The 25736-nt window shown below is 34.0% G+C and overlaps 1 protein-coding gene across 2 annotated transcripts; it reads right to left on the reverse strand.

The window, feature by feature from the left end:
• Nucleotides 1-384: 384 nt before the first annotated feature.
• On the reverse strand, nucleotides 385-25704 carry KLHL28 (kelch like family member 28). Of its 2 annotated transcripts, XM_036842249.1 has the most exons (6): nucleotides 25437-25704; nucleotides 24719-24899; nucleotides 8607-9505; nucleotides 5895-6338; nucleotides 3700-3908; nucleotides 385-2561 (listed from the first exon to the last, which is right to left on the reverse strand). In XM_036842249.1, exons 3-6 carry the CDS (start codon nucleotides 9503-9505, stop codon nucleotides 2398-2400), a joined length of 1716 nt encoding a protein of 571 aa, XP_036698144.1. In that variant the 5' UTR covers nucleotides 24719-24899; nucleotides 25437-25704; the 3' UTR covers nucleotides 385-2397. The 2 variants fall into 2 exon arrangements, with proteins under 2 accessions (XP_036698144.1, XP_036698143.1); XM_036842248.1 differs by lacking the exon at nucleotides 24719-24899 and having other exon boundaries at nucleotides 25437-25701.
• Nucleotides 25705-25736: the final 32 nt, after the last annotated feature.

Raw genomic sequence — 25736 nt, forward strand, 5'->3', positions numbered from 1 at the left:
GATTCTTCCAAAACAATGATCAACTTATATCTTTGGTCTAATTTACCAAACGATTATATATTTTATACTAATTTGATAGTGGGGATGATATGTGAGGAAAACATTGTGAAAATAAAATGTATAGTATAGATCTGTTTACAATTAAAATAAATTTCTATAGTCTTTCAAATTCCCTTATCTTCTGGGGAGAGGGGCTTAAAAACAGTGTAATAGGATGTATTTAATAATTGATTAACATTGTTAATGTTATCAAGAATAACAATTCTTTCTGATTGATATAAACAGAAAGAAAATTGAGATGGGGATTTAAAATTAAGTATGTGATGGAATCTATTTTAAATTGCTTTCTTTAAATGAAGTCTAGGCCAATCACAATAGTGCACCTTGTTTCTATTCAACAGATTTATTCAAATCAATTAAAAAGTTATTGCTATATATCATTAAGTTATTCAAACAAGCAACATAGAAAATATTCAGCCTGTCAATTTTATTAGTAGCTCCTGTTGAGTTCTTAATTAGAAAGAGACTAAAAATCACTTGCAAGGTTTTATAATCTGTGCAAATATTCATAAAGCATGAAACTACTTATATGATTAAAGATGAGTTCACACAGTTTTGCAGTATATATTTAAGTCTACAACTGGCAGTTTATGGAAGAACAAGGAAAACTGAAAATTGCCTGGCTATAAATAGTTTTCAAGAAATAACATATATGCTAAAAATGAACCTATGTTTTATAATTACAAATGGCTTCTTAACAATAGTTCTGAACATTATGGCACTTAAGAATGCAATATGAACTTTTTCTTAGGAAACAAATATAGTTTTGTAGAGACTATAAAGAGATAGTGGGCAGTTAAAAAAAAGAAAAGAGAAAGAAAAAATCAAGGGAAGGAAAACAAAATGACTACAGTACCAAAAACACAAGTACCAACATCCTAATAAAATGCAAAGTAATGTATTCAAGATTAAGAGACATTACTAAAACATGCAAAACAAAATGAATTAACCAGTTCTTTTAAATAAGCTGTCACTTGGGTAAAGCAAACAATTTTGCTTTAAAAGATCGTTTCTTTAGTCAAAGTGGAACTGAATTTAGAACCATTACTCAAGTAAACATCAAGTTCCAGTTTTCCTCAATAACTTTAAAATATTCAGTTACCTAAGAAATGTACAAAATAATGCTTAACTGCCTAGTGCTTTATATTTAATGCATATATTTCTGTTTTTAAGAAGGGCATGTAACATCTAGCACAAGAAGAAAGAAGATAAAATGTATCTTTCTTTAAATCACTATTCAGGAACCATGAAAAGCATAACAGGCCATTTGAATGTTTTTTGGATGTAAATATTAGTATAAACACTAACATTTTTAATAAGCACAAATGAACCAAGCCGGTAAAAATGAAAAATACTATCAAAACACGTCATGCGTATCTCATATTTAACATCCAAAAGAACATTTTTATAGCCCTGTTACAGATCCTACAGTTAGCACCATTTTTATATCTGAATACTTTGAAAAAGCAATCAAAAGTCTTAAAAAAACTAAAATTATTGTAAGCATATATGAAAAAACTTAATGTGCACTAAGGGTGGTACTAAACATTTATCAAATATTTACATCAACACTGGGAAGCCTGCTGGACTACTAAAAAAAAATTGAAACTGATATGCTTAACTCTTTCTATCCATGCTTAGCATACCATAGATGGGTAACTAAATTCATCCAGCATTAACCTGCCCATATAAAAAAGGCATACACAGTAAGTATCTGATTGCTTAAAATAGGACCCGAAATCATGATAGTAAATGCATTTATCTTGAAAACTTATTACATCCCCAGCCCTAAAGCCATTTAGCAGGAAGAATATCCACGTGACTCAGTATGGCATGTAATTTACAACCCTTAAAAGTACCAGAAAAAAAAGCAGCCCTTTGTTTAAAATGTGAAGCATATGAATTTATATCCAACAGTATCAGCACTCTGTCTAGTCACTCAGTATACTCCAGCATCTAAGCATCTCTCATCCTGGTAAAAAACGGTGCAGAACAAGGAGGAGGAAGAAAGCTAAATTTTTTTTAAAAAGCAGCAAGGTTTTCTCCACATGTACACTTATGAACATAAAACTATTCTATCCCAGTATTAGGAAAAAAAAGTGCACAATTCAATTGGCAAGATCTTTCCTTTTTTTTTTTTTCTTGGATTATTGATTCACTGTATAATCAAGAGCAACCAAAGCTACTTGTCAGTTCAAAGTACCCAACAAAACTTTGAGTCTTCATGCCATTTCAAGTTAAAAAGAAAGCAATGTAGCTTTTGGGCTTCAGAAAACTGGGCATCCTTTCATGCAGCACAAGGTTCATCACTACGCTATTTCCACAAGTCCACACTTGTCAAAGTGCAGTTAATCCAAAATTGCAGCGACAGTATATCATGCCAGCTGAATCCAGCCATGTATCTGAGATAGGGTCATATTTCTGCACGGTATTCAGATAGGAAGACCCTGAGTGACCACCCACTACATAAAGGTAGTTATCAATTACTGCAGCACCAACTCCTAGGAAAGGTGGGTAAAAATAGGGGAAAAAATATGTTAACCATGAAGCAGACTTCGCACTAAATTAAATTTGTATTTAAATGTTTTCTTAAAATACATTTCAACAATCTATTATTAATTATACAAGCAATATAGCAATATGTGCTTACTGGAAAAAAAATCCCTTAGTATAAAAGAGCTGAAGTCTTCCTTCATCTCTCCTCCTCAATCTTACTCTCCCTCTCTCCACCACAGTTAAATATTAAGAATGTAGTATGTATCTTTCCATATGCTTTCTTCTCAATTTATGTTTTTCAAAAATCATTAATTTTTGTTTTCAAACATGTTAAAATTTTAAATATATATTGAACTATATAATTTATGCTTTAAAAATTTTACTTTATATATATATATAGTTCTAAAAAGAACAAGGCTACCCAAATATTTTACGTTTTCATTGTTTTATGGTTTTCCTTCTCAATGGTACCACAGAAACTAATTCTAGTAAACAAGCCTTTCAATTTCCTTCGTATGTTTATTTTTCAGGAGTTTCTTTAATCATAAATGCAAGGAATACTCCTAAAGCATTTCCACCAGTAACTTAAAATGTTCCTTTTAAAATAATGTGATTTGAGTTTGGGTTTAAGGATAATTTCTTCTTTTCCTCAAAGGTGTATTTGTTTTTCTTTATGAAACCTGAAACCCAACCCTTTCTAGATCAACTATAACTATACCCCTTAAGGAGGAGAGAACATTTGAAAGTAACATACAGACTGCTGATGTACAATAAAAAACAAAATAGAACAACCCTAGGATCCTGGGTGTGTGTGCACATGTGTGTGTAACACATAAAACAATTAACATTTGTTACATGGACACAAAGAGCTTCTATAAGGTACTTTCTATTACCAGCATTTCTCAAGATGTGTTGTAGAAGTTTAAAAAATAACAATATGCACATTGGCATATTAAAATCACAGTAAAAAAATATATATAGTTTTGTCTAATCAAGTTGTCAGTCAAGTTTATCACAAAAAAAGTTTTTTCTGGACAAGTAATAATATACTCTTACTGTTATATCCCAAGAAACTACTATTTCAAGAACATCACTATAAAAAATATTGTCCTGCATGTTTAGAAATTGGTATGTTATTATTACCTGTTCTGGGTTCTTTCATTGGTCTACACACAGTCCACTGATTTTGATGAGGGTCATATCTTTCAATGCTTGACAAATGTGAAACACCATTATGTCCACCCACCACAAAAATAAAGCCTAGCATGACACCCACACCAAAGTGAATCCTTTTATCTGCCATAGATGCAACCATCTCCCAGGAGTCCTTACTTGGATCATAACGCTCCACACTGCAAATATTCACAAAAGAAAGAATTAATTCACATATCCTTTGTGTCACTCTTCCTACTAAAGCAACTAAAACCCACCAGAGTTTTAAAAGTGCAAACGGACAGATATAAAACAAGAGTAGTTTGTCCCAAATGTTCAGATTTTGCTGATAAAATCACAGGGATAAAAGCTTACCTTGTAGACTGGTGCAATAATAGCCATACCCTACTCTATTATATTGTACAAGCAGCAAGGTGTATTAAAAGCATGGAGCATTTGAAGTCAGAAAATCTGGGTTCAAGTACTAATAATACATACCTAGACCTACCACTTTGGATTTGTGTATTCCTGGATAAGTCATTTCCTGTAAACATGGGGATAATATAACCTCACGGATTCATGTAAGAATAAAGTCCAATGAGTATGCATGTGAAAGGACTCTGAAAATCACAAACTGAATATAGACTGTTCCTAAAGATACTAAGGATTTTCCCCTCAGCTACGGAAAAGGGAAGATGAAGAGAAGGAAAGAAGAGGAATTTTTTTCTTATAGGTGAATTCATGTTGACTAACTGTAAAGCAAACACTACATACTTCATAACACAAACTGGCTAATCATAATAATGATTATTGTAATGATTATAATAATCAGAGTAATTTATGAGAATTCACGGATTTAAATAAAGTCTGTATTCCAGAGAATTCTTGGCATTTCCAAGTTGCATTATGGAAATCCAAATCAAATCAGAATTTCCAAATAAGCTTTCCTAGAAAATCCCAGAAGGCCTTTAAGCCTACACTTTCCCTGAAGGGGTGCAAAGGCAAGTTGGTTGAGCTTGTTCTGGTCCTAACCTAACTTCTCAAGAAAGCCTAAAGCATTTGAGAGTAAGTTCAGAATAGGGACTAGACTAGACTAGACTAGAAGACTAAACTACAACTATTTCTGAAAGGACACCAGGATAAAAACTGTTAGAGCAAAATCACTAGACAAGAAAAATCCTGTGAAAAACTGTAACAAAAGCTTAAACTTCAAGAGCATTATCTCAAAATTAAAGTACTTAACCTTTTATCTTAGAAATTTCTGCTAGCAGCTTTTCAAAAAATAGAAATGCATGTCTGGGTCCCAAATACTTTTCCTTCAACTAAAGGAGCAATAAAAAGGGAGAAAAATTTAGCCTACACAGAAATAAAAATTTATAGATGAAATGGTGTTGTCTCATTACTTTCTCAGCCTGTTAACAAACCACCACATACTCTCCTTTATTAAAATGCTCACAGTAAATAAAACACATACCACTATTAGAGATAAAATACTATCAGAGACAAAATCTTTGGAAGATCGACTTTCAACAAAGGTTCAGAATTATGATTAATTTTCCATATAAGCACTTTATGCTTTTGTTTTTCTCATATATATATTTCTCCTTTATTCAGAGAATACTATAAGATACAGAAATCTCACATTTAAATTTCAGCACAGCTCAGATACATAATGATACATGTATGATTACAGAACAAGAATCCAGAATGGAATATTTAAATAAGGCTTAAAGTTTATGATGTGTTATAATATTGTGTAAGCATATAGAAATTACATTTTCCACTTTTTTGTTCTTTTAAACAATGTAGTAATAGATCATCCATCCATACACACACATACAGACACACACATTTATACATACACACACCACCCCAAATCTAAAATTATCTAACTTCATCTTATTTTCAGATTGCTGAATTCTAAAATCTAGTCCATTTATATTGAATGAATGAATGTAAAATTTAATAAAAAGGATTTGATTTTTAGGTTTGTATTAAATCTCCTTGTAAAACAGTTACAATTATACTTGTGGAGCAGGTTAAGTTTCCCAAATGTCTATCAATATTACTTTAAAAATTAAAAAGGGAAGTTCATTCATATACACAAATTGTTTAAAATCCAGAAATCATTGTTAATGATACTTTTAAAAATCTACAAGCATATACAACTTGATTAAGTTAAATACCTGTTCATGTGGGCAGGACCATACCCACCAATGGCATATATCATTCCATCCAACACAGCTGCGGCAAAACAACTTCTTGTTGTAGTCATTGGTGCCACAGGTTGCCACTTTCTTACTTTGGGAATATACTTCTCTACAGATTGTAAATAAGATTGTCCATCATAACCACCTAAAGCATAAAGTTCTCCTGCAAGTACCACTACTCCAAGGGTACTTCGGCTCTCATTCATTCTCTCAAGAGAAGTCCAGGTATTTGTATCAGGATTCCAGCATTCGACTGAATTTTCATGTTTTCTGATAGTGATGCCAGGACGCACGTTAGTTTCAATACCACCTATAACATACACTTTTTGGTCTAAAACGCATATTCCAAATTCATAGCGAGGAATGTTCAGGGGTGCCAAACCAATCCAAGAGTCATTCTGAGGAAAGTACATCTCCACACTAAAGAATAAGCAGAAAAAATTAAATTTAAAACATCAAAATGGCCCATAAACAATATCTGGCAAAACTGAAGATACACTTATGCTCTGACACAGCAATTTCATTCCTGTGTATCTACTCTACTGAATGCCTATTGCAGCCAGTTTTGCAAAAGAACACAAATAGAGAAAGGTTTACAGCAGCTCAACACAGTCATCTATCAAAAGGAGAATGGATAAATAAGATGTGGTACACCCACCCCATGACAAAGCAATTCCATTCTTAGATATGCACCCAAGAGAAATGCACACATATGTATATGTACAACAGTGTTCACAGTAGCATTATTTGTAATAGTTGAAAACTGGAAACAATCCAAATTTTTCATCAACCATAAAATGGATAAGTAAATTGTGCGTATCATATAAGAAAATACTATACAGCAATGAAAATGAACAAACTACAACTACGTGTAACAGCGATGAATCTTACACATATAATGTTGAGGGAAACAAGCCAAATTCAAAAGAATATATTCAGTATAGTCTCATTTCTATCAAGTTCAAAAACACTTCTAATCTCTAGATTAGAAATGAGGGTGGTGGTTACCTTTGGGGAGGACAGGGAGGGAACTTAAGGGTGGTTTCTGGGTGTTGTTCATGTTCTTTTCTTGAAATGGTTTGTAATGTTTGCTTTGTGATAATTCATTGAGCTGTACACTTGGAATTTGTGGACTTTTCCGTATATGTGAAACATTTCAATCAATTTTCAGTCATCATACTCACAGTAGAAAGAAAATGTTGTATTATGTCCATCTACTATAATACCATACACCAGTGAAACTAAATGAATTATTTCCTCATGCAATCTCAATTTCATAAACTTACTGCTCAATGATAAAACACATCTCTGAAGAATATACATGGTACTACTGCATTTACATAAAAATGTGTAAAACCTAACTATATACTGGGGCACATATAATATGTGGCAAAATTATAACAAAAAGCAAGGGAATAATACATTAAAAATTCAGAATACTGGTTACTTCTGGGGGAGAGAAGGAGATGGCATCAAGGAGGGGCACAAGGGAACTTTAAAGCTATTGTTAGCCCAATCTCAACAAATCTAGTTTTAGACCACAATTAAAATGTACACTGAGACTTTTTAAAAGATAAAGAACATACCAATTGACACTGATAAAACATCAACAGTTTCCTCCTATTGGAGGAAAGAAATGCAATCTACCAAATGTTTTGAAATATTTTAGAATATTAAATATTCTAATATTTATTCTAATATTTAGAATATTAAATATTAAAGAAATAAATTAAACACAAAAGTTTTCATAAAGCAATCCCATTTAAGGGAAAAGGAAGGTAACATCCAGCTATATTTTCAATGTATAAAAGTTATTTGTATAACACAACATTGTTAATCAACTATACTCCAATATAAAATAAAAATTAAACAAATAAACAAACAAACAAAAAAAGTTACTTGTAGAATGCTCTAAATCAATGATGGCCATGGGCCAAATTCAGCCCACCAGATACTTTTGTAAATACAGTTTTACTGGAACACAGCCATGCTCATTTGTTTATGTATTACCTATGGCTGCTTTTGCACTATAATGGCAGACTTGGGTAGTTACAACAAGGACCATATGACGATGACAAAATTTAAAATATTTACTATTTGGCTCTTTATAGAAAAAGTCTGACAACTCCTACTCTAAGTTATCAGAAAAGAAAGCACTTTTGACTACTGTTGTTAAAAAAATATTTACGCTGAAGAAAATAAATTACATGTAAAGTCCATGATTTATATCAATATCCTGTTTTTTATTTTCTTGGTGGTTACTCTGATTAACTGTATTCATTCAAACATATTCTTGTCCCAGTCTGACCTCATCACAAATTCCTAGCTCTCCTCTTTAGCATTTTTTGATATAGCTAGCAATAATAAATCCCCTCTGACCTGGTCTGACTCATATAAAGATGTAAATGATTTGACAAAGGAAAAAAGGGCATAAAATGGAAGAAAAGTTCATGAATAACCAGGATGGATAAAATTTGTGCACTGGGAGGGAGGAGAGGTGTTTAAAATTGAGAGTGTTGTCGAGAATGGACGACAATGTGATTAAAATAATCAGGTAAGTGATTTAAAAAGAAAACAACAAAAAGCAGCAGATAAACAGGAAAATCAAACTATTTTAAAAATATAACAAATTAGCAAATTTTAAGAGTATAAAATCTATTAGCATCAATCCTTTAAAAGCCTATTTACCTATCCAAACAGGCAAACAGTCCAGATTTTCCTCCTACTGCACAAAGTACTTTGGGAGCACAGCGAGGTCGTGTCATCAAGACTGTCTGATGAGAGAGTCTGTGTTCAGGCATAAAGTGGTACTTCAGAGCTTCATTCAAAAGATGTTTACAAGTGCGATCATCACGAATAAGATGATTTGCTTCATATAATCTAGTGAGAAACTTAACACTCAGCAATGGTAATCGTACACTGTTAAGTAGCTGTGCTAAGTATTTCTGGCGTTCTTGGACGTCATACTTGATCCAAGACTCAAGTGCATAAAAAACAGTCTCTTCAGTAGCTACATTCAAACAGTCATTGGAAACAATTTCATCCAAATCAGCATGCGTAAGCTCAAAAAACTCTTCAGTCTGGCAAACTGCTTCAAAATTCTGGCATATGTATTTAGTGGCTGCCAAATAAAGGTCATGACAACCATATGTCTCTGCAAAGCGAGAAATTCCAATACAATTACCAGGATCAAGTTGGCTTTCAAGAAATGCACAACATTCTTTCAGGACAAGTTTTATCTGGAGTAGGTTTGCTGCTGGAAGGAGAGATTCAACTGTGTCTTGTGAAATAAAAACAGTCCCTGTATAGGCATATTCCACAATGGCCTGGAGAGCAGTTTCATCAATGCACTGAAACTCAACCTCACTGTTCTCTTTTTCAGAAAGGTTTCCAGTAAACATAGCTTTGAAATATGGGCTGATGCTGGCAAGTACCACTTTGTGAGCATGGATTTTAACATCACCTACTCGAAGAATGATGTCACAGAGTTCGTGATGTTGACGAAGAAGATTCAAGCCCTGTAGAAGTTGTTCAGAATGTAAGTGGGTTAAGTTAGCAAGCATGTAGGTCGGGGATGTGTGGTCCATCTACAGAAAAACAAAAAGCATGAATAGTTATTTCAAAATAATTTGCAAATGATTACTTTTACAGGTAGCACAAAATAAATAAGAGTTGTTGTTTATCTGCATGTTTGTTGTTTTTTAAATACTAAATACTAGACAGAGGCTTTTAGAGTTAGAAGGGAAGTTAACAATCATTCAACTCCTTTATTATAGATATTAAGCACACTCCGTGCTTCTGGAAGATGAACAAGATTAAAAATAAAAGAGAAGGAAAGAGACTAGAAAGAAAAGAAGAAGAAAAAGTGAGAGGCAATAAGGACTGGGGTAGGTTGAATAATTGCTCCCCCAAAAGACATCCGCATCCTAATCCCTGGAAACTTTGAATGGTACTTTTACAGCCAAAAAAAAAAAAAAAAAAAGACTGTGCAGATATGATTAAGGATTTTGAAATGGGGAGATTATCCTGGGTTATCTAGTTGGGCCCTAAGTGCAATCACATGTACCTTATAAGAAGGCAGAAGGAGATTTGACACAGACAGAAGAAGAGAAGGTAATCTGACCACAGAGGCAGGGATTGGATTGATGCAGCCACAAACCAATCAACATTGGCAGCCACTAGAAGCTGGAAGAGGCAAGGAACACAGTCTTCCCTAGAGCCTCCAGAGGGCACAGAGCCCTGCCAACACCTTAATTTCAGCCCGGTGATAATAATTTCAGACTTTTGGCCTCCATAACTGTGAGAGAATAAAGTTCTGTTATTTTAAGCAACTGAGTTTGTGGTAATTTGTTATAGCAGCCATAAGAAATCAACACATGGATACTTCAGAATGGCTCACAGCAGTTACTTAGAATAGATGAAAGGAACATAAGACATCTACACAATATGAACTGTTTCTTTCCTGTCTCATTCACACCTCAAACACAAGTAATGGGGATAATTTAAAAAAGCAGAAAATTTGGTTCCTATTTTAAAAGTATTATCAAATAAACTTAAAAATTCTGAACATTATTAAATAATATAAATGTTGGTAGGACTGGGAGAGTATAGCACTTCATTCCTGTGCATTTTTAGGTGCAAATATCCAAATATTAAAACTTTTATCTTCATTAAGAACATCATCATTTCACACTTGTTTCATTTGAATTTTATGTCCATTAACAAATTTTGTTAACATGACCACATTATAGCTGATATCACCAGCCTCCACTTCTGATCTCTCCAACTAATCCTGCACACATCTAACAGAATAATTCTCAATCAGGGTACAGACAAGTCTCAAGAAACTTGTTGGTCTTCCAGTAGGTACTTTATTCCAGAACAGAATATTGGTAAGAAAACAGCAACCAGAAGGCACATGTTTAGATCAGGGTCTGTTCTTTTTACTTACTATAGTGTTGACCTCTTAAACTTGTTTAACTTCTTTTAGCCTCAGTTTAATGGAAAAAGTTAACATCTAGACTGAAAAGAGAAAAATGAACAACAGGAAAGCAAGTAGATATAGCAAATAAGTGACAGGATTAAGAAAGTAGTCCTAGCTACTTTACATCATTAACTTTACCTTATCTTCATTTTCCTTATCTGTAAAGTGAGATCATAATAATACCTGAACTATATATATCTCACAAGGTTTCTGAGGATCAAATTAGATAATGCACAGGAACATATAACAAACTGTAAGAGTTATGAGTACAGGGTACTATGGTGAGGCAACAGAAATGTAACAGTATCAGCGAAGAATAGGGACCTTGGAAATATAATGAGTTTTAGTTCTAACTGGGTCACATACTATTATATGGAATTGGTACATTTCTTAATGTAAGTATTAATTTTTTCATCCATAAAATAAGAATACCTCCCACCTATCTCAGAAGGTTACATGAAAATTGTTCTGTAAAGTTTAAAGTTCCACACAACTCGAAGTGCTATGAATACAGCACTTAAGTCTCATTCTCTTCTCATGATCCCCACTTTCACTATTTCCCATTCTTTCCATAACGACCTTTCATTCCAATAAAGCTCATGTAATTACCACAGCTCTATATAAATATTTTCTCACATTTGCCAGATTTTTGCCTATAAACTTTCTCCTCTCCCATGTTCTTTTCATCCAATTCAAATTTGCAAAAGGCTGGTTCAAAATTAACTTCAACTGAAAGTCTATAAACATTTAAGTACTCACTTCCTTTACATGCAATTAATTTAATTATAAGTGCTGTTTTGTGAAACATACCCCTCTCAACTCTCATTTGTCTGATTCAACAAGGAGATGTTATTCAGGATGAAAAGTGAACAACAAACAGGAAAGGTGAATGATACAGAAAATAAGAGAAGGAAATGAAAAATGACACCTAGCTAATACAATGAGATGAGAAAGGGAAATACAAGGCACACTGACTGGAAAGGAAGAAACAAAACTCTTTGTTGGCAGATGACATGACTGTCTATGTAGAAAATCCAGAACAATTAAAAAAAAAAACAAACCCAAGACAGTGGAACTAACAGGCAATTTTAGAAAGTTTGCAAGATACAAGGTTAATATACAAAAGTCAATCAATTTTCTATAAACCAGCAACGAACAAGTGGCATTTGAAATTTAAAACATATAACCATTTACATTAACACCTAAAAACTGAAATACTTAAGATATAAATCTAACAAAATTAGGTACGAGATCTATATGAGGAAAACTATAAAATTCTAATAAAAGAAATCAAAGAACTAGCTAAATAAATGGAGAGATATTCCATGTTCATGGATAAGATGACTCAACATTATCAAGATGTCAGTTCTTCCTGACTTGCACTACAGATTCAATGCAATCCCAATCAAAATCCCAGCAAGTTATTTTGTGGATGTTGCAAACTGATTCTAAAGTTTTTATGGGGAGGCAAAAGACCCAGAATAGCCAACTCAATATTGAAAAAGAAGAATAAAGTTGAACAACTGACACTACCCAAATTCAAGCATTATTATAAAGCTGTAGTAACCAAGACAGTGTGGCACTGGTGAAAGCACAGACAAATAGACCAATGGAACAGAACAGAGAGTCTAGGAACAGACCCACATAAATACAGTCAACTGATCTTTAACAAAGCAGGAACGGTAATACGATGGAGAAAAGATAGTCTTTTCAATAAATGGTGCTGGAATGTAAAGTAAAAAATGAATTTAGACACAGACCTTACTTATATCCTTCACAAAAATTAACTCAAAATGGATCACAGACCTAAATGTAAAATGCAAAACCATAAAACACTTAGAAGATAACACAGGAGTAAATTCTAGATGACCTTGGGTATGGCAATGGTTTTTTTTTTTAGCTAAGACACCAAAGGCACAATCCACACAAGAAAGAATGATAAGTTGGATGTCTCTATAAAACAAAACAAAACAAAAAACCACACAAAAACTTCTACTTTGGGAAAAACAATGTCAAGAGAATGAGAAGACAAGCCACACACTGGGAGAAAATATCTGCAAAAAAACACAACTGATAAAGAACTGTTATTCAGGGACTTCCCTGGTGGCACAGTGGTTAAGAATCTGCCTGCCAATGCATGGGACACGGGTTCGAGCCCTGGTCTGGGAAGATCCCACATGCCGCGGAGCAACTAAGCCCGTGCGCCACAGCTACTGAGCCTGTGCTCTAGAGCCCGTGAGCCACAACTACTGAGCCTGCATGCCACAACTACTGAAACCCGCGCACTGCAATGAAGAGGAGTCCCTGCTCACCGCAACTAGAGAAAGCCCTCATGCAGCAACGGAGACCCAACGCAGCCAAAAATAAAAATAAATAAAGAACTGTTATTCAAAATAAACAAAGAACTTTTAAATTAAACAAGAAAAGTAACAATCTGATTAAAAAAATGGATTAAAGACCTTAACAGATACCTCACCAGAGAAGATACAGATGGTAAGTAAGCAGATGAAAAGATGTTCAAGATCATGTGTCATGAGGGAACTGCATATTAAAACAACGACATACTACCACACACCTATTAGAATGGTCAAAATCCAGAATACTGAGAACACCAAATGCTGGACAAAATGTAGGGCAAAAGGAACTTCCATTCATGGCCGTGGGAATGCCAAATTGTACAGCCACTTTGGAAGACACTTTGTTAGCTTCTTATAAAACTAAACATACTCTTACCATACAATCCTGCAATTGCCTTCCTTGGTATTTACCCAAATGAATCGAAAACTTATGTCCACACAAAAACCTGCACATGGATGTTTATTGCAGCTTTATTCTCAAGTGCCAACACTTGGAAGCAACCAAGATGTCCTTCAGTAGGTGAATGGATAAACTATGGTACAACAAGACCATGAAATATTATTCAGTGTTAAAAGAAATGAGCTGTCAAGCTACGAAAAGACATGGAGAAAATGTCTTACCCAGTAAAAGAAGCCAATCCGAAAAGGCTATATACTGCAAGATTCCAATTATATGACATTCTGGAAAAGGCAAAACTATGGAGACAGTAAAAATATCAATGGTTGCTAGGAGTTAAGGGGGACAGAGGATGAATAGGCAAAGCACTCAGGATCTTTAGGGCAGTGAAATTACTCTATATGATACTATAATGGTAGATATGTATCATTATATATTTGTCCTAACCCACAGAATACAGAACACCAAAAGTGAACCTTATGGTAAATTATGGACTTTGGGTGATAATGACATGTCCATATAAGTTCATCAATTGTAACAAATGTACCACCATGGTGGTGGACGTTGATAATGGGGGAAGGTACACATGTGTTGGGGAAGGGTGTAAATGGGAAACCTCTGTACCTTCCTCTTAATTTTGCTGTGAACCTAAAACTGCTCTAAAAAAATAGTCCTTTAAAAAAGTAAATTAAAAAAAAAGGAGACCTAGCTACCTTATAAGTTCACATCTCTCCCAGACCAAACAATTATGTTCCAAGATATTTAAAAGAACCTGTGAATGAGATCCCTGAATCATCGCCAGTGCCACAAGACAGGAGACTATTTTCAAAAATAAGAGTGTAATTTCTACTAACATTCTGGTAAGGTTAATGTTAATTTCAGATAACACTTTAAAACAAACGATTAAAGGTTTGATATGTGAATACTTAGAAGAGGATGTAGTGATCTCTAAGACTAGGATGCATGAGTTAACAAGAAAACGTGTCACAGATTAATCTTTTTTTTCCTGATGTATTTAGAAGACTTGCAGATCAGAAAAATATACAATGTTTAACTAGATACTTGTAAAGAATTTTATAATGCTTTTATGATTTTGAGAACAAAACCAAAAAATATAAGCTAGCTCAGTTAACTAAACTAGCAAGTGGTTGGACAACCACACCAGAGTATATACTACTTAATGAAATGAGGTCCACCTGGAGGGAGGTTTCTGATGGTATACCATAGGCCAAGATGAAGATACTGCAGGCAGGCTCTTCAGCTTTGGAGATGATATGAAGCTGCAGAGGACAGCAAATACATCAGCTAACAAAACATGGATCCAAAAAGACCTGACATCTAATAAGAAGAAATTTAAGAGGGATAAATGTTAAGATTCTATAGTGGATTCCAAAACAACTATACAAGTACAGAAAAAGAGAGAAAAGACTCATCTGTAGGATGTGTTTAAAGGGTTTAGGGATTTTAATTTTAGCAATACTTTAGCACACTAATCTTATGGAGGTTTAAGGTGCATTAATAGAACTATAATATACAGAACTAGAGAGGAGACATTCCACTTGGCTCTGCAAATGTCAGACCACATCTGGAATACAGATTTGGAGTACCATCCTTTAAAAGGGATCTAAACAAAGTAAAAGACCTGATGAAGAGAAGAAATTCAAGACATCTTATGGGTGTTGAGTCCGAAGAAAAAAAAAAGGAAATCTGAGAGTTATGTGAAAAACCAAAGGGTGAAAGTTACTCAGTAATAATACAATAATATAGGAATGTTTTGAGGATTAAATGCATTTATGCATATAAAGTGCTTAGAATAGTGCCTATCACTTAGTAAGCTCGTGATAAATATCTTATTTATTTATAAGTTATCTTATTACTAGTGATTTTTTTTTACATTGTTTGCTTAAGAGGTATTCTGCTTTCTATGTCGTACCATCTCTTACTACTGGGTAAGAAATCTACTTTGTACCATCTTTGTACAAGACGTCAGTGGACATCTTGGACCACACAAAGTATTGAAGAATTGTTGATTCTCAAATCAAGGTAATGAGTTATTGGTTAGATTCATTTTTAGTATAAATAGAAATCATACAGTAATAGATCTTTATACTAATTTTTGTATATCCAATTCAAGACTGGTAAATTACCATCAACACAATATAAAAGCATACTACAATACTGATTTGTAAATATACATACACACACATATATATGTAGACATGCAACACAGAAGAGAACATATGTTTGTGTGTATATATGACACATATCCAGATACGCAGGATGGTATTTAAGAGACTGGGCTCTGGAATCAGGTTCCTAGGGTTACAATATTGTTTGTACTATTTAATAGCTATGTGACCTTGGGAAAGTGATCTTAAAGTCTCAGTTTTCTCATCCGTAAAGCACAGACAAAATGGTACACATAGCACTCAATAATCATTAGGTGCTATTTATTATTATCATTATCTTCCTTAAGAAGACTCGGTTTTTACCAGCTAAACCCATGTGACTCCCTTCCACACTCACCAAAAACGGAACAAAGCTTACTTACTGTCAAATGAGTAAATACAAACAGGGCAAGGCCAAAACCTGACTAATTTGACCAGAAAAGATAACAGCGAGCCACTTTTAAATTTAGACAGTTTATTACTTACAGACAGTGAAAGAAGACTAAGCTCCCTGGATCCTTGTCCCACATACTAAAAAGGACAACACAGAAACAAAAGGGGCTGGATGGCAGCAATATAAGTTGTGAAGAACCCAAACTACGGCAGCAGCAGTTTTATATTCTGGAGCTCTATTCTGCGGGGCAGCAGGACACAAAAGTCCCATACCTCATCACACCAGGGAGGTAAAGAGAAACTGTCTCACGGCAGACTCCCAGGGGTGACAGAGAGGTAGGTCAGAGATGGCCTGACAGCAGCTCCTTAAAGACCACCCATCCTCTCATGTTCCAGGAGAATCGCAAGGTGTTCCAAGACTCAGATAACCTTCAGTCCCACAGTCCAAGCTTTTGTCTATGTGGACACATGCAAGTTCACCAGAATGCCAGGATGAAGCTATTCCCCTACACTTATACCCTCTGTAGTATTTTTCCTTTGTCTCACTTTCCTATTACCCCCCAAAATAATAAAAATGATCAAAGGTTTAAAAACCACTCAGGAAGGATACTGGTAAAGATGACTTCATAAAAGAAAACCCATACATATTTCTATCATTGTACTGGATTCAAATGACATGATGTTTAATCCCTTTAAGAAGTATTGAGAATAAAGTTTAAGAGATTATACTCTTAACATATAACCAAAACAATTTCAACTAAGAACTTTAAAAGGGCAAGGTAAATATAGGGAACTTAAAATGAATTACATTGGAGGTTTGCCATAACATCATTCTTAACATTTTAAATTTGACTCCTTTTCTCTCTCAAGAAATCTGACTTAAGAGAAATTCACAGAACTTTTAAAAGAGAGAGCTTTAAAACAATGGTTCTCCAAATATGATCCTTGCACCAACAGCATCAGCATCACCTAGGACCTGCTAGAAATGCAAATTCTTGAGCTCAACCACACATCTAAGGAATCAGAAACTAAGGAAGGGGCAGCAATCTGTGTTTTAAGAATGCATTAGTATTTTTATGCATGCTAATGTTTGAGAATCGGTTAAAATATTCCAGCACAAGTGTAACTGCTTAAAAATTATGGCAAATTATAACTGTTACTCCTTCAAAATTATGAATTACAACTGTGACTATACTTGGTTCTTAGTTATTTACCCATAAATGGCTAAAAATAACTCACAGAAACAATAATTCCTAATCTTCAAAACCTAACCTTTGTCAGTTTTACACTGGCAGGTTCATTTATCTCAATAACAACCTTGTGCAGAATGAAGAACCAGTACCATAGAAAACAGGAAAGAACAGTGAGGAAAAATGTGAATTTCAGGGCCAGAGAGATTAGTGGGTTCAAGTCAACATTTGACTACTTAATAGCTGTAGACTTTGGGCAAATTACTTATTCTAAACTTGAACTTTCTCATCTGGAAAATTTGTTGTGGATTAAATAGAATGTTTGGTTTGGAGAAACAAATCAATGGTGAAAAATAGAAAATACAGAAATAGATAATTTAATATATGTAAATTTAGTTTATGATAAAGGCTGCATCTCAAAATCAGTGAAGAAAAGAGGGACTTTTAAATAAACATGTTGGGATAACTGAGCCTCAGGAAAATAGATAAAATCAGATCCCTTCCACATATCTATGCCAGGATAAATTCCTTATGGATCAAAGGTATAAATGTAAAAAATGGAATCATACAAGTATTAGAATAAAATGGAGTGAATTCCTCTATAACTTAAGATTAGAGAACAGTTTCCTAACTATGGTACAAAACCCAGGGGCAATAAGTGAAAAAGTAGATCAAATTAATTACATTAAAAAACTTTGAATAGCTAAAAAAATAATAAGCAAAGAACAAAATATAAATGAGATTGAGAAAAAATTTACAATATATATAAAAGATGTATCAGCAATAAATAAAACATTCCTAAAATACTCTAGCCCTATAGAAAAATTAGGTTGAAGAAATGAACAGATGGTTAAAAAATACAAATGGTTCTTAAGTATATGAAAAGATCACTCAACTTCAGTTATAATCAAATGAATTAAAACTATATGGAGTTAACAATTCTCTCCTGACAATATACTCTTGGTGAGGCTGTAAGAAAGAGGCACACTCATACATCCTTGTGGGAATGCTGAATGATACAGACCTCTGGAGATAAATTTGGTAAGTCTAGCAAAATTACATTTGCATTTACCCTTTGATCCAACAATCCTACTTCTAAGAATTTATCCAAAAAATACACTGGCAAAAAATATATAAAGACAAATGCATAAGGTAATAATTGTAGGTCTATTTGTACAAGCAAAAGAATAATACCTTATGCTTTTGAACTTTCATATTTGAGAGACCAAGAGGCAACTGACCAAGAATTTTACAACAACTCTAATGCCCACCAACCAAAAAATGGCTGAAAAAACCTATGGCACATCCGTACAATGGAGTACTATGCAGCTGTGAATAGAAATGAGGAATCTCTGCATATACTACTCTGCAGGATCTCCCTGATCCAAGCAAGGAAGAGAAATGTGTGTACAGTATGTCACTATTTATCTAAGAAAGGGGAGGTTACAAATATACATACCCACTTATTTTTTTTTAAAAAAAGGAAATATTACATGGTATATTTTTTAAAAGGTTACCTAATAGAGAAGGGAGAGAAAAGAGTGGAGGGGATAGAGATAGAAGCTACACATCTTTGAATATATCCCATTTATAGATTTGACTGTGGAATTAGGGAATTATTTTACACAATTATAAAGCAAAATTAAACCTTAAAAACACAATCCATAAGAAACTTGAAAATAAAAGGAAGCAAAGGAACCTAATGTTCATCTAGTTAGTAGCCTAACCATACCATTCCAAATAACTTTAAAACAGTAATTTGATAGTCCATCCCTAGTGGGGTATGCCCTAAAAATTTTTACACCACTTTCAGTAATCACATGGTTGGTGGGAGTGTTATTTGTATTCTGAAACTGTTACTGTGCATTGCCACATGCATAATTACGTGACATTTCTAATTCTATCGTCCCTAGAGTCATTTGTGATCTGGGATTCTCAATATGGGAGAAGAGAAAGATGTAAGACTGAGACATTAAATATAAACCTTGTAGTCTGATTTTGAATTAAAAATATCAAATATATATAGAAACAACATTATATACACTAATACAAATGTATATACCATATGAAATATATGAGATATACAAATGTATAAAATGTATATTAAGAAAAAAATTGTATTTCCTAGCTCTGTCTACTAAAAAGGGCTAGAAATTACAACCAACCCAGTAGCAAAGAGCACTCCTAGCACCAGATGTCCCTAAATAACGTTTCCCTCCAAGGGAACAGAACTCTTTGGAAAATATGGCTGATTCCAGACCTGGGGCAGAAAATGTCACCATAAATTTGGAATCTTTACATACTAGGTAGCAATAAAGCTATCAATGATGACTAAGGTCATAAAAAACTTAGGAGCCAAACTGAATAGGCTCTCATTAGTCAAAGAGATGGGACAAACTGATCATCAATTACAGTAACTGCAACTGATTAAAACACAGCAGACATGCTTAAATCCGTGAGTTCATAATGATAATAAAATTATGATAATTTAAAAAAAGTGCTCACCACTGGAGGATGCTAATGAATCAACTCATTATTTGAAACCTAGCAAATAAAGGGAAAGAATCAAGCATTTATCATGCCTTTCCTATAATAACTGTACCACTGGGTTACCAAATAGATGAGGGTAAGTTTTTCTTTATAAAAGTACTCCAGTTATTAAAGAAGGAATGATAGAGTATCACCATTTTACAATCTTAATGAATTAATAGAGGTAGACATTGATTATGAAGGGCTGCTAATGTCACAAAAACAGAGACAACCAGACATCAGGGTCTTCTGATGGAAGATCATAATACCACCTATAAATATTTTTGCATACTCCCACTCACCACACACACACCCCCCAAAATCAAACATGTAGTCAACAGACTAGATCCAACTATTAATTTACAAGAAATAAAGAAAACAGAAAAAGCATGTTAAACTATAAGAGAAGGATGCAATCAGCAAAAACATCCTGACTGTGAGAAATTTTATGGAATAAATAACATAGACAGCTTCAACAAATAAACGGAAAGAAATAGGATGAGAATGAACCTACAGATTACTATAAACTTAAAAGACATTATCAACCAAATACAACCTGTGATTCATTCAGGTGCGTGCACACACATATAATATACATACACATACACACAACATTTAGGAGACAACTGGGAATTTTGTACACTGACTGTATTATTGATTATATTAACTAATCACTGTTATTCTTTGTTGTTGAACAGTGATACCATAGTTTTGTTTTTAAGAGTTTTTATCTTTTACAAATACATACTGAAATATCAGTAGATAAAATGATGTCAGGGATTGGCTTCAAATTAATATAGGATGAGGGATAGGATAGAAATGGATATGATGTCATGAGTTGATACCTGCTGAAGCCGGGTGACAGGTACATAAGGGTTCATTACATTATTCTACATTTGCATGTTTATGAGATTTTGTACAGGAAAAAAGAAATAAAGAAAAAAATATATGGCACTAAACTTCACATAAGACTTACAGATGAAGAACCTGAAGTTCAGAGAGTTTAGATGAATTAACAAGATCACACAATTAGTTAAGACGTTACTGGGACTATAATGTTTTCTTAACCTTAGAACAATGTTCTTTACATATTACATTAAAAAAAATTACAATGCTGATCAGTGTTGACCTGCTCAAAATATTTACTGAACCAATTTATAATTGTTGCTACTCCTGATAAGACTAAATTATTCTATAAAGAGCATCTAGAATATCTTTGATTGCCATAATGTACCAGCTACTGTTCTAAGCTTTTTACATGTATTAACTCCGTTCATCCTCAGAGTAACACCATGAGCTAGGCACTGTTATTATTATTATTCCCATATAACAGATGAAGGAATCTGAGGCACAGAGAAATTAAGCCCAAGGCAAGATTTAAACCTTTGCACTCTGTCTCCAGAGTTCTTAAATACTATGTTATAGTGCCTCACTTATAAACTCATAATTTCTTAATCTTATTCAAGTTTTAACTCAAACAAGAAACTAAAAAGGTACAGAACAGAAACCCAAAAAGCACAGATCATATACATATATATAAAATATACACACACACACACTATGTAGATCAGATACAAGAATACATCAGACCTTTAAAATGAAATAAAGAGAGGTCCATGGAACAATCATTCCCTTCTGTTATTTATATAATAGTAGGATTGTTTCTTCTTCCCCCACATCCCTGCCATACTTTTTTGTTTTAAATTTTGGTATCATAAAACAAATACTTAGGAGTACTCTAAATCCAGGTAACTGGATTGATTAGTCAAAATTGAATAAATGGTATCCATTTGAAAAGTTTTAAAAAGGTAATAGCATTGTACTTCACTTCTAATCACATTCTTATTACATAAATATCCACAATATAAAGATAACATTAGATAAATTTAAAATAAAATCAAACATTCCATAGTCTACAGCAGCTTCACAATTTTAGATTCTGAAACCAAGCTATTAAAGGTCAAGTTGTGAGTTATTACACTTAATTGACACCTAAGCTACAAAACAGTGGTGCTGAAATCAGCTGGGAGGCAATTATCTGCTACAAAGAGAGCAAATAAATGGTCGAGAAATAAGAATTGTTTAAATTTCTTTCCCACAGTTCAATTTTCCTCACAGAAGAATTCAACTAATGATGGCATAATAATTTTGACAGTGAGCCTATGGAACAAGTTGGCATATTTTCCTTTTCTCTGAGATTGACTTTCATTATATCTAGAGAAACAAAAGTAAAATTAGAAGCCTGTTATAATACGAGTCATTATATCATAGATTCCAAAATAACACAGAAGAAAGCAAGTCCCCAAAGCCATTACTACATCCAGTAAAAGCTCTAAGTTACATAATTAACCCATCTACTGAAAAACTGGTTACAAAAAATGTGAAATCCTGTTAACAGATTAGTGCTTAAAATGCAACAAATTTTTTTTTTTTTGTTTAAAAGTAGCGTTTTGACTCAGAAATGCACAATGGATTTGGAGCACAAACCTAAGTAAATGAAATATAACACTGATACACATCAAGAAAACCTGTTTAATCCTACATGTATAAAAATAAGCTCATAATTTCTTAACCTTATTAAAGGTGTGACTCAAACAAGAAACCAAAAGGGTTCAGAACATAAACCCAAAGAGGAAGATTAAAATACATATAATCAAATAATACATAATAATAGATATGAATGATTAATGATGGAAAAATCTAATTTTATCCTATAGTTTCAACACTCTCCCCCATCAAAAGTTTTCCAAAGCTCTAAGCAAGTAGCCAAATTGACTAATTTGAGTAATTACTTTCTGATGCAAACACCCACAAAATGTGCCACAGTACAAATGTAGATGATGTAACCTCAAAAAATTGTTGTGAGGATTCAATGAGTTAATATTCATTAAGTACCCAGCAAAGTGTATGGCACACAGCAAACACTCAAATAATAGTGTAATTATAATTACTTGTTAATGTTAATAGCACCTTTCATTTCCATAGCAATTCTTCACAATAACTTCTTAAACTATACAAAATTCTTAACAGTTTACAGAATTCAAACTGGTTTCCAATATTCCTGGACATCTGTAAAATTTGAGTAAGAACAAGGAAAAAACTATAGTGGTTCATCCAACCAATTAATATTTTATTCTGACTGTGGAAATAAAGGATGCTTTTAGGGCAATTGTGTTTACCTTAACTTCAGCTCAAAAAAGTAAGGTATGTATCAGAAACATTCCTTAATTTAACTAACTAATCCATTAATTTAAGTAAACTTTCTTGAACTTACTGAAATTATCTTGAAATTATTAACTTATTTTATCTGAATTTGCTATTTTCAATGTATTCTTAATTACTCCCTTTCAACTTTCAGAGGTGTACTATTAATACACCTAACAGTGTATTCCACTGTTCTGGAATTTGATTTAAAAATTTTTATCCTACCTCTCTATATGGTTAAATACAAAAGACTTCCCTAGTCAGTACACAATTCCTAGAATTCAAGAATAAGATTTTTTAAAAATCTGCTTCGTAATAGAAATAAACAGAATATACATTAATTGGATGAGATTTATTTTCCACAAAATAACTCTAAAAGATAATTAGTAAGATATGGGATGCTGATAAGGTCCCATTTCCTGGTCCCATCCACCATGAAGACTAATGCATCTTCCAAGTCTTCATCAAGGAAATTAAAGGTAACAGATATAAAATAGACTGCAATCTATAACATAGTGATCTACAGGGCCCTGAGAAAAGGGGTCAAAATGAAAACTCATCGTGCTTTGTTCCAAGGAAAAGGATATAACTAGTTGATTTAAGTATCCAAGCCCCTTGAAAAAGTATTCTTTATAGAGAGAAGGGGTAATTCTTAAGCTTCTACCATAATTTTGATGATGATATATAATTCAGGACTTTCCAAGTTCACTTTCTTTGTTCCATGATTACCACACAACTTCCCAAGTTCTTGCATACAGGAAAGAGTGCACTGGATTTTCAACCTGAAAATTCTGATTACTGGAAAGGGTTATCTTCTATTCCAACATAAACTGGCATTCTAATGTGTACATTCTGATGTGTACATCATTCTTTTAGTTAAGTCTGAACTGAGTTCCTGAAGTCTGAGCATACATGAGTAAAAGTATAAATTTGAACTTCTTACGTTGGAAATATGAGAACTAGACATTCTTTCTCATTGACAACTTCTAAAATCATCTCTTGGTTTTCACTCCCCTGCCCTTACCCTGACCCTAAAATTAAAAAAAAAAAAAATTATTTTTTTAGTCAAACCAAATTTAGGCAGATTCATTTAAACACCAAAATGACTAATTAAAATCAAAGTAACAACCTAGAACTTAAACCAAAACAGAAGGATGCATGTTTACACAAGCCCCATTTACATTTACTCTACTCCCAAAAGAAAGGGGAAAAAGAAAAAAGAAAAGAAACCTATAATAATCAAATTGTGCTTTAAGACAACACACAGAAGTTATTTTTGAACTTCCATTATCCAGCAAAAATTATTTACAAAGTGGTTTGGTATGCTAAGACTTAAAAAAGTATTTGAGACATCTCGTGTGGTACAGAATAGGGTAGGAACACTTGCATTTTAAGTGCATAAATTGTAGACTTCAAATGATAACAGACTTTTCTCACTGGGTCATTCAAAAGCAACTGTATTATTCCTTCCCAAAAATATTTTCTTCCACACTCCAAAGAACTCAGCCTCACACCAGGCACTCCAGCTCTTCAATTGTTTCCGCTTAAGTTTAATTACAAGAAAGAAAAAATGCTCACCAAATTCACAGTTCGCCTAAAACAAAGAAACGTCTATTATCAGCTCTAAATCTACAGGGCAGAATTCTCTTAGGACCGTGATGCCAAGAACTTCAACAGCAACTGAAATTCTCTGCAATCTCGGTTTCCAGGATACTGAAAGGCTGCAGAGACGCGGGAGGATCCTGCAGGGAGGCTGGGGCTGCGGAGGGAGCGGGAGAGGGGAAGGGGTGAGTCCCACAGAGGAACTGCATTAGACTTTGAGAACCTATAAGGGAAAGAAGGTTAGCTACAAGGAAAAACAGATTTATCTCCAGATCAAGTACGTTTTCAAAGAGAACTTAAAGTGATGAGGATAAGGAAAAATGACAGAAAACCATTGACAAAAAACCAGTAACCCTCCAAAACCGGAGGGTAAGCGAAGTAGGAAAAGGGGGTTGGGGGGAAGGGCGAGGAGAGTAAAGGCCTAAAACACCAAGATTTGAAAAAAAGTACGCGAGCTCTGAGCTTGGCCTTGGGCCGGATCTCCCGTCCCGGTTAGCGGACGGCAGGTGGAAAGGATCGCACTTAGGGCTGTAGATAGCAACGCGTTTACAACGATTGAGCCCTGCACAAGAAGATGTCGCCTCTCTCCCTGCTTGCTCCCGTTCATTTCTTTACATCTTACTCCAGCAGCAGCGGCACTCCAGCAGAACTCTGCCAAAGCCTGAGCCGCAGAAGGACAGCAAAAGGAAAATACCTGACTCCCAGGAATCACGCCCGCAGCAGCAAGAGGAGGAGCCGTGGACAACGCGAACGCGGGCAAGATCCTCTTTTGCCTTTAGTCAAATCCCAACTCTTACGGGTGGGGCGGGGAACTTCCGCCCTGAGCGAGGAGAGCGTCACTTCCCCTTAATGCCTTCTCTCTTCCTAGCCTTCTCCGCTCCAGATACGTTCATTACGTTCGCAACGTTTTCACTTCCTTTTCCAGGAGCCTTCTGCCTAGTCCGAACTTCCGATGTGGACTACATGACCCGGCATTCATGACGGCAGATTGATT

Source organism: Balaenoptera musculus, chromosome 2 (genome assembly GCF_009873245.2).
Source record: "Balaenoptera musculus isolate JJ_BM4_2016_0621 chromosome 2, mBalMus1.pri.v3, whole genome shotgun sequence".
Taxonomy (NCBI): Eukaryota; Metazoa; Chordata; class Mammalia; order Artiodactyla; family Balaenopteridae; genus Balaenoptera; species Balaenoptera musculus.